Source organism: Trematomus bernacchii, unplaced genomic scaffold (genome assembly GCF_902827165.1).
Source record: "Trematomus bernacchii unplaced genomic scaffold, fTreBer1.1, whole genome shotgun sequence".
Lineage (NCBI taxonomy): Eukaryota > Metazoa > Chordata > Actinopteri > Perciformes > Nototheniidae > Trematomus > Trematomus bernacchii.
Genome location: NW_022987370.1, coordinates 1,677,030 through 1,693,570, shown reverse-complemented (window position 1 = coordinate 1,693,570; position 16,541 = coordinate 1,677,030). Strand labels below are relative to the sequence as shown.

Sequence of the window (16,541 nt, the reverse complement as noted above, 5' to 3'; positions counted from 1 at the left end):
TACCTACGGACACCCGGGTGTAAATAGCATTGTTAGCTACGGACACCCGGGTGTAAATAGCATTGTTAGCTATGGACACCCGGGTGTAAATAGCATTGTTAGCTACGGACATTTGCCTATTTTTAAACATTTAAAACATACTCTTTTAACTGAGGTTTTAAATAGCAATATGCCACTTCAAATTTAGTCTTTATTTATTTATTTTTAATGTATATCTTTATGTATATATATATTTATTCTTTTTTTTATATATAACTTTTTTTTACTTAGCTTGAAAATTACAATGACGCTTCTGTTAGTCTTTATTTTTCGTATTTATTTCATTACTATTTATTATTTAATCTTATTAATACATTTCATCTTAATTATTTCAAACGTTTTCCGAGTGGGTTATCTGTTGTTGACTTTTTTTAATAATATATTTGCATTAAATAATTGGCTTATTCTACCTTCTTAAAATTATGAATCATGTATATTTGCTGCATGTGTTCATTAAAGCACTTTTAGCTGTATCCTGCCTATAAAAAGTGCTACACAAAATAATGTAGAGCTTAATTATTTGATTATGTTCGAATGGCTTATTTTAGACAGAAATCAACAAAAAAGTGGTCCAAGAGGCTGAAAATGGAAACTTAGCACCACCTTGGACTGACATTGAATAAATCTCTCTTACCTGTAAATGCATGCTGATATAATCATAAACAGCAGCTCTGTCTGTATATATCAGCCTGGCATTACCATCCACCTCATACCTGTCAGGTTATGATTTACTGGACCACTCTCTCACTTCACACTGAAGCCGTTTCATCTCCATTATTCACAACGACCATACAATTCACTCCTCTTTGCCAAAAATGAGATTTAATACACACACATAATTTCCTTTTTTATGATGTTTAAAACTGACAGATCTCCCATTAAGGACAGTAACCTGAAGACCAGCATTTAATATCTCTACGCTGACGACAGCTTGTTTATTTGCGTGCTTTCTACTGGCCTTTGCTATTAAATAAAGCATATTTTCCTTGAGAAGTTGGCTATAGTACATAGATTAGATGCTCATTGCATGGTGGTTATTGCTGGTTATGTGCCAATTGGCTCTCTGTCAACCAGCTGCTGTACACCTGAGCCTTGAACAGTCACTATAATGCTGATGAAACTTGATTTCACTGCATTAGAGGGAACAGAAGGGGAATTCAGCCAAGTATTTAAGGTCCAGGACTTTAACTTTGTGTAACATCCCAAATGCTTTAAACTTGATTTGCCCAAAATGTGGACAATCATGGCTCTAATGGGATCAATCCAAACGACTTTAATGACTTTGCTGATCCCCTAGCCGCTCATTTAGCACCCCCCAACAGGCATGAAATGTCCACTTCAGCATTAAACATCTCCAAAACTCATTAAACTTTAGAGTTAGAGACATTAAGGCAGGATTAGAGGACAGGTTCACTTTTTTTTTAAGACTATTTCAGAACGATACTGACATTCCCCAATGTACAAGACATGTATAAGGTTATTACTCGCTGTCCTACAAGTTACAAACATGTAGTTCGAACTCTACGAGCCAGTCAGTGTCATGAATTCAGACTGAAGTAGGAACTGTATTCAAAGCATCCAAGAAGCACCCGTGTATAAAAACACATCTATTTTGAAGCATTAGGAAAGGACGAAGGGATGGAGCAGAAGGAAAATATTCGCCCCACCAACCACCCCCAATTACCCAATGACATTTCCCCCTGCAGTGTCAGAATCATCCACACCCTAATGTCACTATTAGTGGTTGGATGTCTAATGAGCATGAGTATGTGCTTTCCGAGTGTGTGTGTGTGTGTGTGTGTGTGTGTGTGTGTGTGTGTGTGTGTGTGTGTGTGTGTTTGATTGACAAGAGGCTCAGATCAAGAAGTTTAGGTTTAGGAGTGTCATAGAACGAGGGACATGACATCACATCATGCACCTGCACCGGGTAAACACCTGCATGTACACACACACACACACACACACACACACACACACACACACACAAACACACATACACACACACACACACACACACACACACACACACACACACACACACACACACTGGGATCATTGCTAAGTTTGTCTGCAATCTCCTCCGAGCAATAAAGAGCTGATGGCTTAATTAGGGTCCGTATTTAAATGAAAGGATGGTGGAATAAAGGTGAGACTGAATGCACTATTAAAGTGGATTTCAAATGATATAAACACTAATGAGTGCACTGGAAATTCAAGCCATGGCAATTAAACTAATAGATACTGATGGAAGTGATTGAATATGGACTTTAATATGCGAGTGTGACAGAGAAAGGGATGGGGAGGGATGACATATGGAGGTAGCAGTGTGTGTGTGTGTGTGTGTGTGTGTGTGTGTGTGTGTGTGTGTGTGTGTGTGTGTGTGTGTGTGTGTGTGTGTGTGTGTGTGTGTGTGTGTGTGTGTGTGTGTGTGTGTGTGTGTGTGTGTGTGTGTGTGTGTGTGTGTGTGTATGTGTGTGTGAACTGCAGTGCTTTAATAACATGCTGCGTGTTGGAAAATTGCATTGAATCCAAAGCTGAGTAGCTGGGGAAAGCCAAACGCAGAGAGACCGTGAAAGCAGAATACTGAGTGTCTCTCTGACCTACATTACTGCAGCTGTGTAGGAAACCACCTGCATAATCACCCAAAGTCATATTTATTAAGATAAGGTCCATTTACACATATCTCCTGCCACAAAGCACGTTTAATTACAACACTTGTTGGTCATTATTATGAGATATTATATGTCAGTGTTTAGATAACGCTTGTAAATGAAGACTTCGGTTTGATTTCTGCTCTGAATAAGTGTGTAAACACTCTTTTATGGAAAGGTATCAAAGTTGATGTCATGCTGTTGGTTTTCTGTTTGGCTGATAATCTGAGGCACACGTCTTTTTAATTTGGGAACAAAGTGTTCAGACGCTGAGCATCTGCAGCCATTATGTCACAGATTACATGACATTAAATTCCATTTAGCAAAAGCTTTTATGCAAAGTAAATTACAATAACTGCAACAAAACAACCGAAAAACAAACTCAGATCAGGAATATAAACTCAAAGAAACCAAACCATTGTAAGTGCTGGTGCATTGGTTTCAAATGAGCTAAAGTGTAATCCTAAAAGAAGCACTGATTTCTGAACCTCACACACTATTAGATTATGTGACGTTTCTCCAAATCTCCCAAAGCAGAGGTCAGCCTTAAAGTCTCACACGTTGTCTTTAATTTAAAATCAAAGCTGTGTTTGTGTCTCCTGAGAAAACCACAAGTGTGTGATATTGGAGGACAAAGTGCTCTGAGTTTTGATTGGTTTTTGCACTCACTTGGCACTCTGTTGATGGCTCTCAGAGGTCTCAGCACGCGAACCGTCCTCACTGCCGAAAAGCTGACGTTCTGCAGGTCGAGCGAGTATTCCAGCATCCTGCAACATGTGGAGAGAAACACGTGTAAGCACGGCAACAGAAAACCAAATAATGACTAATACAGCACACACTGCAGGGTCGGCTTCACCATCTGGGAATAAAAACACAGAAAAGGTTATGTAGCCAATTAAATATGGCATGCTTTACATGTCACTCTCATGTAGTAATTAATCCTCTAATGTGCAGATTTCCCCTTTAGAGATGACTGCAGTGCAAATAATATGCTTTCTATTCATTTAAACTGTGGCTAACAGAGCAGAAAGTTAGAAAACACACACTGCAATAGCGTGTGTTTGTGCACTGCAGCAATGCACGCAATGTTTGTGTATGGGATAAATATATATTCACAGGCTCCCTCGCACAATCAACCTTCAAAGGAGCAAGAGATGTCGAAAGTGAAGCAGTCACTTTTCATAGAGAGGACAGATGTGGCATCAGCGCGACATAAAAGAGAAGCCTTGAGAAACACACACACACAATAACAGCCACTTCTGGAAATCAAAAGCAGAGGTGGAAGAAGTGCTCAGATCCTTTTCTTAAAGAGTCCCTCTTCAGCTGTTTGGGGTTTTCCCTTTCCTGTAGTTCATTCCTTAGGTTTTAGTGCATGTCAATGGTCTGCAAGAGCTACAATCCCTGTGTTCCCTTTTGCTTCATAAGTATTCTTTATCATCCCTTCTTACACTCTCTCTGTGTGTGTGTGTGTGTGTGTGTGTGTGTGTGTGTGTGTGTGTGTGTGTGTGTGTGTGTGTGTGTGTGTGTGTGTGTGGAGCAGATGCTGAGCACATGTGCAGCTTGAAGGCGGGCGTGCAGATGAAGGAATTCCCTCCTCGCACCGACTCCAAGTCTGTCTGTCGGACAAATTCGCAACACATGTCCTTGTATGTGTGTGTGTGTGGTGTGTGTGTGTGTGTGTGTGTGTGTGTGTGTGTGTGTGTGTGTGTGGTGTGTGTGTGTGTGTGTGTGTGTGTGTGTGTGTGTGTGTGTGTGTGTGTGTGTGTGTGTGTGTGTGTGTGTTTGTAGTGTGTGTGCACAAGCCTGTCGGTCACCTTAAGTGCAATAAACTCCCATAATGAATGTGTGTGTGAGAGGGGTCCCAGTAGGAGCACTCACACACACACTTAGCAGGAGCTGACAGATGGCCGGTGGCTATAGAGGGAAGGTAAACGGGTAAACAGTTAACAGAGCGGCACTGAGACCCCCCCCCTCCGTCACCAGCTGAGAGACACGGGGTGGAACAGGTACATCACATCAGCAGCTGTGACATTTTCAGTAATGGCCGCCTTGGACATTCAGGTCAAAAGGAATTAAATGTCACATTTTTGAAAGAGTAACTAGCAACAAAAATATGTGCTTGCAGACATGGAGTGTGGTGGCCAACAGGTGCAAACGCACTACAACCAAACAAAAACAACTTCCATTAGGAGAAACACGCTGCAGTTTCAAAAACAATTCAGATATAAATACACAAATGTTCCAAAACACATGAAGAAACATTTTCACAATCTTGACAACACATGCAGTGGCTGGAAAAGATTCCCCAACTTGAGGAAACATGCGTAGCGTTTACTAAAAGCTGCTGAAACCAAACGCTGCAAGAAGCTCAAACACAACGGAGACCAGGGGACACCAAAGAGTGACGCACACAGCTGGGAGACCAGGGGACACCAAAGAGTGACGCACACAGCTGGGAGACCAGGGGACACTAAAGAGTGACGCACACAGCTGGGAGACCAGGGGACACTAAAGAGTGACGCACACAGCTGGGAGACCAGGGGACACTAAAGAGTGACGCACACAGCTGGGAGACCAGGGGACACTAAAGAGTGGCGCACACAGCTGGAGACCAGGGGACACTAAAGAGTGACGCACACAGCTGGGAGACCAGGGGACACCAAAGAGTGACGCACACAGCTGGGAGACCAGGGGACACCAAAGAGTGACGCACACAGCTGGGAGACCAGGGGACACCAAAGAGTGACGCACACAGCTGGGAGACCAGGGGACACCAAAGAGTGACGCACACAGCTGGGAGACCAGGGGACACCAAAGAGTGACGCACACAGCTGGTAGACCAGGGGACACCAAAGAGTGACGCACACAGCTGGGAGACCAGGGGACACCAAAGAGTGACGCACACAGCTGGTAGACCAGGGGACACCAAAGAGTGACGCACACAACTGGGAACGGAACGCTTGGTGACGTTCAGGATTATAAAGCTGGAAAACTATCACTGTTTTTGGAAACTTACCTAAAAGGTTTTTGTGATTGCATCATTTCTTAGGATATTATTGCAGATCTGCTAGCTAGCTAACTACCCTTTCCTTACAAAACACGATTGCTCGAGTAAACAAAGCCCTATACAGATAGAATTTATAGACTTGTTTAATTCACAATTGAACTGATGTACCACTACAGTATACTGGTCTTGATAAGATTTATTTGATAGGCTTAATTGAGCAGTCTTTTGGTAGTGCGAACAATAACGTTGCTAGCTAGCTTGCTGATTGGTTTTCATAAACTCAAAACATTTGAAATTCACACACTTAGTGAACACAGTGCATGGCATGGCAGTAAACTAAGGGAAGTATGATAACTGAGACACTGCAGAAGTTGTTATGCTAAGCTAACCATGGCTGTAGACTTAAATGCACTATGTACAAATGAGGAATGAAATATATCTGCAAGAAAAGTTCATTAGCTTGATTTCTCCGACGTTAAACTATTGTTTTAACCACTCCTGGCAACTATACTGCTAAACTATGCTAAGATGTTGACAGGACAGAAAACATAACACACTACTGACTTCCAGATGGACTGCCAACAACGTCAGACTGAATAATGAAGTGACAGCAAATTGCATCCAGTCTGATTATCAGAGTCGTTATTATCATACCGATGGAGAAAGTCATGTTTGAGTGCTGTAGACATGCTATAAATCCCCACAGCGATACAATACAAATATTAGGGTAATTTTTCGTCAGACAGAGCCGCGTAAACAGACTTAAAAGCGGCTGATGAATGATGTCTGTTGAAAAATAGTCCATGCAAAAACACTTGCTGCACCTGATGAGAGCCAGATGAGGTCTAGTGAAAACTGACCCATCTCGCCTCATCTGGAATGGAGAAAACAGCCGAGGAGAAATGGCGTGTATCAAACAAACGATTGGGAAATGGCAGGAAGTTAAGTGCTGTTTTGCGTCAGAGTCCGTGCCAGCGTTGATGAAGTCGATGCAGGGAAGGAGTGGGATTGAATAAATGAAAAGCAGGGGAGAACGGGGGAGGCCCGACCTTGAGGGAGTTTGCGTGAGGAGAATTCCCAAGCTAAAAACACAAAGAAGCAGATTTACACAGCGGGATGAAGTCAAGGTCCAAGAAACAGTCTTCACTCTGATAGGATACATCTTGATATAGACAGGGATGGGAAGGTTACTTTAAAGGGGACCTATCATGCAAAATGCACTTTTGTACGTCTTTTCTACATGAATATGTGTCCCCGGTGTGTCAGGGAACTCACCAAGTGTCAGAAAACACAACCCTCTCTCTTTTCCTCCATACCCAAATCTCTAAAAAAGGGGCTGCAACGGATCTGATAAAAACTGATCCAGATTTGAAATTGTTCTGACGTCAGAAACGGGGAGCTCCGCCTATATGGGCAACTCTCCACCTATCAGGGGAATTGGGGGTTGGGCCACGGCCACGGCCATTGCCGCTCGAAAGCGCTGGAGACGCTGTAGTACATATGCCAGGCCTGTAAGTGGCGCTGTAGTCTGCCACAAAAGCAGCGAAGAAGACTTCTCACAGAATCAGCCCTTGCAAAAACAGGGCTGGAAAAGAGCAAATAGAGCGAAATGAGGCATGGCTAAAATGCATGATCTGTTTGGTATTTTGAAAAAAAAATTCACAGACATGTTTTATATAGGTATGGCCCTACAATATATTATTCAAATATAGCATGATAGGTCCACTTTAAAGATGTAATACGTAAAAAATGACCTGATTACCTGTAAGAAAAATGTAATCAGCAATCTAATCTAATTAACACAGTATAAAAGTAATGTAACTGGATTACTTTCCGATCCAATTACATAGAAGTCTACAAAATAAATTAGCCTTTTCTCGCTTGATTTGTTACCTCAGGAAACATTTTTCTAAGTAGAGAATGGCCTCAATATCTAGTTTCAAGTCTTCTTCAATACAGCATGATATTCATTTAATACATTACGGTCCCATTTAGAATAAAATAGACGGGCCCATTCTATCGAAGTCTACGAAAACATTTCCATAATGTAATCTGTTAAAACTACTAGTCAACTGTATAACAATGTTATCAGTTACCTATTCTAAGTAACAAAATATAAAAGTAATGTAACCTGACTACTTTCCGATCCAATTGCATAGAAGTCTACGAAATAAATGTGCCTCTTCTCACTTGACATTGTTCCCAAGGACAGATTGGCATCCATATCTAGTTTAAAGTCTACAGTATGTTTACAAGGACAAACTTGCATACTGTGTGAAAAATGCAATGATAAAAAGCACCCAAAGATATATGACACACACACACACACACACACACACACACACACACACACACACACACACACACACACACACACACACACACACACACACACACACACACACACACACACACACACACACACACACACACACTTCTGCAGCTTTTATACCTCGTCCTCTCTTATCAATGTTTGTGCCATTGCACCCAGATGAATGTTATACACATCCAGCTGCAGCTTCATCTCCTTCAAAACAAAGGCAACAGTAGCTTGGACACACACTCGATATAATGCCACCCAGAAATTGCTATAATAGGAAAGGTACGCAAGGAAGCTCAGGAATGTGGAACCGTGTCCAAAGTTGAACTCGTCCTGTCCTCACCTCACCTTGATCTTGTGCTGTCTGTCTCTATCTGTCTGCCTTTATTTATCCGTCAGACTTTGGGTCTGAAAAGTCAAGCACTTTTTAAAGAAAGGGGCGAATCAAAAATAAGTAAATTATATAGAAGTCTACGAAAAAATAATAGGGAACATATTCCTAAAGAGAAAATGGCCTTAGTCTCTAGTTTAGAGTCTTCTTCAATACAGCATGATGTTCGTTTTGCAAATATGTCCCATAGAAAATAAAGCAGGGACTTATATTGTGTAGAAGTCTATAAGAAAATGTCCTTACTTCTAACTTGATTTATTACTTCTGTAAACATTTTACCAATGAGATTCTGGTTTAAATCTTTAGTTTGAAGTCTAGTTTATTATAGCGTGATGTACATTTTGGTAATTATGGTTCAATTTAGAGTCAAAAAGACAATAAAGCAGGGTCTACTTAAGGACGGGGCGACCTTATGATTGACAATGTCCATTTAAGGTGAATCTTCAAAGAACTTTAACCATTTTCATTGTGTTTTCACTTCAAGAAAGTTCATCTTTGCATGTTAACCCGTTATAGGGCACTATTAGGTTAACCCTAACCCTAACCCGTTTCAGGTAGGGATGTCCCGATCACCTTTTTTTGCTCCCGATCCGATTCCGATCATTTGATTTTGACAATCTGCCGATACCGATTTTTCCCGATCCGATCTTTATGCAATGCATTAAGAAAAAAAAAAGGTAACAGATAACAGCTGGTCATCCAACGCGATGATTTCAGCTATCTTGGCTGTTATTTTTTTGGCCTTTTCACTGTTCTGGGGCAGTTTCTCTTTCCTTTTAAAAGTCTCTGAAAGTGTCGGTTGTTTCAGTGCCGTTACCTGAGTGGCCGCTGTGTACTCGTTGTGTTGTTGTTGGTGTTTGTTTCTCAGGTGGCGTATTAGATTGGTCGTGTTGAACGTAGCTCTGTTCTTTCCACCACGCGGAACCTCCGCCTTGCAAACATTGCATCTGGCTGTTACACTGCCCTCGCTTTCAATTTTATAATACTTCCAAACTCCTGACATTTTCTCTGTCCCGACTCCCGAGTCACCAGCTGAACGTAGCCTCTCGTTAGCTTACTGCTACTATTAGACACTGCGCCCACTCTGTTGCCAGATTTGAGAGAAATAAGCAACCAGGTCTATGAAAACAAGCCCAAAAGAAGCAACACATACATGATGTTGTGTAATTTTAACCCAAAACTAAGGCCTCAGGATGACTTTAAGACGTGAACATGGTCATTTTTGTTTTGTAACATTAAATAAAATAATAAAAATATTTTATAAAAAAAAAAAAAAAAAAAAGAAAAAAATCCCGATCCCCGATTTTTTTCTCCCGATTCCGATCTTTTGAAAATCACGTGATCGGCTCCGATCCCCGATCACGTGATTGGATCGGGACATCTCTAGTTTCAGGCCTCTGCTGATTGGTCAAATTCCCCAATGGCGCGCTCTATGGCGGAGAGTGATATTCGCTGATTGGCTGGGAGAAAACCACATGCTTCTCGACCTCACTGAGTCGCGAGGGGACGCCTTGTTTGGGTAACCCTAACCCTAACCCAAACATGGTTCCTCGCCCGATAAAGGGTTAACAATAATGTCATAATGTAATTAATTAAACCTTCTTGTCTCACAAACCAAGATGGCGCCGGCCAAAGTACCAAACGTATGGCTTCAAAATGGTAGTGAACAAATCAATAGGTGACATAAGTGTGACTTCCAGTACTCTTTACATTTGACTGTACACACTCAATAGTCCATCTCCATCAGCAAACCACATCTTTCTTCCTGAAGCTCCTTCACTGTTAAACTGAAGCCACAAGTGTTTTCTGACAGATAAATAAAAAGGAACGAGAATAAAACTCCTTTAAAAAGTCACAAGTGTATATCAGTTTATTATTTCCCCGGCTGGGTCTCCATCTCTGTATTATTTTCCTATGTAAATCATGATGGATTGATTGAGAAAAGATAAATGGAATTCACAAAATGTTGATGGAGCCTCCTCAGTTTTTCACGCTCGATTTGAAACCGCGGAGTTTGTTTTATGACGGGGGAAATTATGTGATAAATAATGTTTTGGAAATACGTTTGCTGAATAACTAATGATGTGAGCCGGGGCGTTCTCACTGCACAGCGAGATGACAAATGGCTCTGAGTACACTGTGATATGTTCAGTACCGTGGTGGCAAAATGTGTGTGTCACTGCTTTACTCATTGATCATTACATGTAGAGGGGGGAAATTACATGGCTGTTTTTTCTGTTAGTCTGGTGGCCAAGAGTAGAACGATTGATGTGATTTTGAAGCACAGCGATATTTATGTTTAGCAATGTCCTATCATTGTGCATTACATGGAGAATGTAGCTGCTAAAACACTAAATACCCTCTTTGAGAAGTTGGTGGAGCAAAAAGGAGATTGCTAATTTAACTTAGTCCGTAATGTGTGACTATTAGCAGCTATTTATGGATCATGATGCCTAAAAAACCTATTCTGCTCATTCTCAGGTTCAGATTAGTATGTAGTGTCTCTACTTTAAAGAGTCCTCTCCTGCTGATGTTCAGGTGTTTATCAGTATGTAGTGTCTCTACTTTAAAGAGTCCTCTCCTGCTGATGTTCAGGTGTATATCAGTATGTAGTGTCTCTACTTTAAAGAGTCCTCTCCTGCTGATGTTCAGGTGTATATCAGTATGTAGTGTCTCTACTTTAAAGAGTCCTCTCCTGCTGATGTTCAGGTGTATATCAGTATGTAGTGTCTCTACTTTAAAGAGTCCTCTCCTGCTGATGTTCAGGTGTATATCAGTATGTAGTGTCTCTACTTTAAAGAGTCCTCTCCTGCTGATGTTCAGGTGTATATCAGTATGTAGTGTCTCTACTTTAAAGAGTCCTCTCCTGCTGATGTTCAGGTGTATATCAGTATGTAGTGACAGACTTTTGCAGACCATTTACATGCACTAAGACCTACAGTAACACACTATAGAAGCAGTTTCTTTCGAGGTTGCTTTCGGACGTGAGCACTTCTTCTCTTCTCTTGGTGTCCTTATCCTTCTGGACTCTCCTCCATTAGCTAGATTGTCTCATCACTACAAGTGGGTCAGCAGAGCGGCCATAGATTATTAGTCAGGGGGGAAAAGGGAAGGTAGAAGAAGAGATAAGAGTGTACATGTGAGCAGAATATTTTAAAGCGTCAGAAGGAAGCATCTGCTTGTTAAGCTATGCCTGCTAAAATGACATTATGTAGTGTTGTAGGAGAGCATCCTGCAGCCTCAGTTATTCATCAGTCACTGCAGGGAAACCCTCTCCGTGCACAGAAAGAGAATTCTCTCAGAGTGCAGGATTTATTCATGAGTTGTGTGTGTTGTGCATGCAGAATGTAATGCAATGAAGTCATCATGAAGTCGCTTCAACAGGAGAGCAGGACAGAGTGTACGTTACCTTGAAGGCAAAACTCAGGACAAAAAAGCCCTTGAATCAACTGATCGTACATGAGATAAGATAAGAAGTAATTTATTGATCCCAATTTGGGAAATGTTTGCATTGCAGCAGAATAAAAAATAGTTTTAACATTTTATACATCTTAATTGCTGCTAGCACTTGGAAGTAATTCAACATAGCAACATATTTTCTTCTGGATTTTGGCAGATGGATACTCATTTCTTACTTTGTTATTGTGATTACTGACAGGATTGTACATTCATTATAATATCTGCAGAGTATTGACATCCAACCACTTAAAAATGACCATTTAAATCCTGTCATGGATCCGAAACCTCACGGTACGTCCACACGGCAGCGTCGCGTTGAAGCTTGCCGGTGGGCGTGTCTGGCGTGCGACCAACAACCAACCTTTGGACCTTTTACAATCACATGTTACAAGGTCCTATGCTAAATAAGACCCTATAATAAATAAGACCCGATGCTCACAAACAGACATGTGCCCATTCATGGTACTGAGGTGTCTCTAAATAAACTAAAGAATGAAACTCATGAGCATGGCTTACAACACATGATCATATAATATAGATTATTCCAACAAATCCTGTGTAGGAGTTCAGGTTTGTCGCTAAGACCTCTGACTTCTCCCTCCTGAGGGCATGAATCTGAAGAAGAAGCAGCAGCAGGATTGGACCATGACTGTGGAGAATAAGTTGGTTAACATTTGTGTTAGGTAAGCAGCAGAGTGGGCTGATGGCAGAACGTGTTGCTAATGAAAGGCTTTCAATCTGATTCAGCATGAAAACACTCCATCTGTCTGTTCCTCGCTGCACGTCTCCCTCATCACACTACATGCACTCGCTTTGATATTACCACACTCTGAGTATTAGCTGGTGCCTGTGTGCACTGACCTGAATTGTCTTTTAAAATGTGCACTGCAACACAACAAGAAAAGCTTGGATTTATGGTGCCCACACTGTCATTTCAACACACACACACACACACACACACACACACACACACACACACACACACACACACACACACACACACACACACACACACACACACACACACACACACACACACACACCCATCACTCATAATGAATGTGCGGAGGAACATCCAGTGTGACAGTTTTCCTGTCGCTGGTGTGAAGGCGAATCAAAGGCAGACAATATGGGACTAAAGGAATATCAGCGGAGACGACGGATGACTTATGAGTTCATAATAAATGATAAACGACTAGACATATTAAGATGGAGCGCTGTGCAGCTACAGTGATGAAGCAGTTCTATAAAAAAGCCATTATGTAGTTCAATAAAAACAGAGGTTAAAGTGTGGATCCATCAAATAACCCACCTGAAAGTATTCATGGTTTTAAAAAGGTCCTATTATGCTTTTGGTGCTTTTCCCGTTCCTGTATTGTGTTATATATGTATATACACTCTGGTTTCAGACAGAGGGTGAACAGAGGTGCTGCAGCACAGTATGAGAAGTAGAAAGTAGAGACACTACATACTGATATGAACCTGAACATCAGCAGGAGAGGACTCTTTAAAGTAGAGACACTACATACTGATATGAACCTGAACATCAGCAGGAGAGGACTCTTTAAAGTAGAGACACTACATACTGATATGAACCTGAACATCAGCAGGAGAGGACTCTTTAAAGTAGAGACACTACATACTGTTATGAACCTGAACATCAGCAGGAGAGGACTCTTTAAAGTAGAGACACTACATACTGATATACACCTGAACATCAGCAGGAGAGGACTCTTTAAAGTAGAGACACCACATACTGATATACACCTGATCATCAGCAGGAGAGGACTCTTTAAAGTAGAGACACTACATACTGATATACACCTGAACATCAGCAGGAGAGGACTCTTTAAAGTAGAGACACTACATACTGATATACACCTGAACATCAGCAGGAGAGGACTCTTTACAGTAGAGACACTACATACTGATATACACCTGAACATCAGCAGGAGAGGACTCTTTAAAGTAGAGACACTACATACTGATATACACCTGAACATCAGCAGGAGAGGACTCTTTAAAGTAGAGACACTACATACTGATATACACCTGAACATCAGCAGGAGAGGACTCTTTAAAGTAGAGACACTACATACTGATATACACCTGAACATCAGCAGGAGAGGACTCTTTACAGTAGAGACACTACATACTGATATACACCTGAACATCAGCAGGAGAGGACTCTTTAAAGTAGAGACACTACATACTGATATACACCTGAACATCAGCAGGAGAGGACTCTTTAAAGTAGAGACACTACATACTGATATACACCTGAACATCAGCAGGAGAGGACTCTTTAAAGTAGAGACACTACATACTGATATACACCTGAACATCAGCAGGAGAGGACTCTTTAAAGTAGAGACACTACATACTGATATACACCTGAACATCAGCAGGAGAGGACTCTTTAAAGTAGAGACACTACATACTGATATACACCTGAACATCAGCAGGAGAGGACTCTTTAAAGTAGAGACACTACATACTGATATGAACCTGAACATCAGCAGGAGAGGACTCTTTAAAGTAGACACACTACATACTGATATACACCTGAACATCAGCAGGAGAGGACTCTTTAAAGTAGAGACACTACATACTGATATACACCTGAACATCAGCAGGAGAGGACTCTTTAAAGTAGAGACACTACATACTGATATACACCTGAACATCAGCAGGAGAGGACTCTTTAAAGTAGAGACACTACATACTGATATACACCTGAACATCAGCAGGAGAGGACTCTTTAAAGTAGAGACACTACATACTGATATACACCTGAACATCAGCAGGAGAGGACTCTTTAAAGTAGAGACACTACATACTGATATACACCTGAACATCAGCAGGAGAGGACTCTTTAAAGTAGAGACACTACATACTGATATACACCTGAACATCAGCAGGAGAGGACTCTTTAAAGTAGAGACACTACATACTGATATACACCTGAACATCAGCAGGAGAGGACTATTTAAAGTAGAGACACTACATACTGATATACACCTGAACATCAGCAGGAGAGGACTCTTTAAAGTAGAGACACTACATACTGATATACACCTGAACTTCAGCATGAGAGGACTCTTTAAAGTAGAGACACTACATACTGATATACACCTGAACATCAGCAGGAGAGGACTCTTTAAAGTAGAGACACTACATACTGATATACAGCTGAACATCAGCAGGAGAGGACTCTTTAAAGTAGAGACACTACATACTGATATACACCTGAACATCAGCATGGTATGTACTTCTTCTTCTGTAACCTTAATCAATAAATAATGACAATTTTAAGACAAAAGATGCTCCAAATAAGAAAGTCAAAATGTGTACAGGATGAGCAGCCTTAGAGTAACTTTGAGGAACATTCTGGCACAATGTGGAGAATATGATCTTAAGGTGATGACCTTAACCTCAATCATTTAATTACACTAAAGGTCCCTCTGTTAATTTCCCCCATGATATATCAGTATTTAAAATGCAAGCTTAGCACCTTAAACTGGCTTTACATATTCAACACATCCTCCTTCAGACCTGTCATTGAGACGCATTAAAGGAGGTGAGGGAGAAACGTCTCCTCTTGATTTATTGATGACACTTTGGATCAGATCCAGTCCAGTTTCGGGACAGAACAGACAAGGTGACGGGGAAACCATAAAGGAGGATACTGCATGTAAAATACGTTTGTGTCGTGATCAAAACGGCATGCTGTTACACCGGCTATGTGTAAATGAAATGTATATTAATATAAATTGTGTGTATTTTGATAATTAGATGAGTTGCACCATGCAATTTGGTTATAACATAGAATATCAATATAATACAAAAATGCATAATTGCCTAAAGAGTTGTTACTTATTACTAAATTACTTGTATTTGAACGATTTTGTAAACGTTATTTGGGAAATGAACTTGCAACAAGTGTTGACTTTGAGAATGATTTATGCAAAGGGGCTCCTTTTGGGATTTTAGCCTTTGAAGACCATTTACATGCACTAAAACCTTCTGTATATAACACACTAAAGGGAAGGGAAAACCCCAAAAAGCAGAATAGGGTCCCTTTAAAGTGAGGAGAATGAGGACACAGTTTATCGAGCGCAAATTAAGAAAGTTTACCTTCTGAAATATCAATTAAGCTTTGTGAATTTTGTTGATAAAAACACTATAGCCACTTGCATGTTTCACTCGTATTCAGATGGTTAATTCTGCTCATTCTGCACCCTGATTCAGACTGGAACATCCTAACAGCTATTGGGTGGATTACCATGAATTACAGTCGTACTGCAGGGGATGATTAAAGGATTACACCGGATATTACATTTTAAAGATATGGGGCGAAGCCTGCGAGCTAGTTCAGGCAGTCACCTCGAGCACCAATAATACATTAACACGTGACGCACCTCGTCCCTCTAACAACCAACCAAACACATTCTCCTAAACATGCCGCTCTATTGAAGCTGCCAGGTCTTCCTGCCTCTGCCTCGCTATGCTGCTGCTGCCACTGCTGTGTTCACTTGCTATTGCTACGTTCATGTTCCTGCTGCTGTGTTTCATGTTGCTGCTGCTCGCCTGCCCCACCACCACCCCAGCTTCCACCCCAGCTTCCACCCCAGCTTCCACCCCAGCTTCCACCCCAGCTTCCATCCCAGCTTC

General features: G+C 41.2%; 1 protein-coding gene across 1 annotated transcript in view; it reads right to left on the bottom strand.

Annotated features, from left to right (window-relative positions):
* The window catches only part of cacna1g (calcium channel, voltage-dependent, T type, alpha 1G subunit), a 192,505-nt gene that overhangs the window by 152,041 nt on the left and 23,923 nt on the right, over positions 1 to 16,541 (bottom strand). The window contains exon 3 of the mRNA XM_034132787.1: positions 3,360 to 3,457. Coding sequence (XP_033988678.1) covers positions 3,360 to 3,457 — 98 coding nt within the window. The remainder of the gene's footprint in view (positions 1 to 3,359; positions 3,458 to 16,541) is intronic.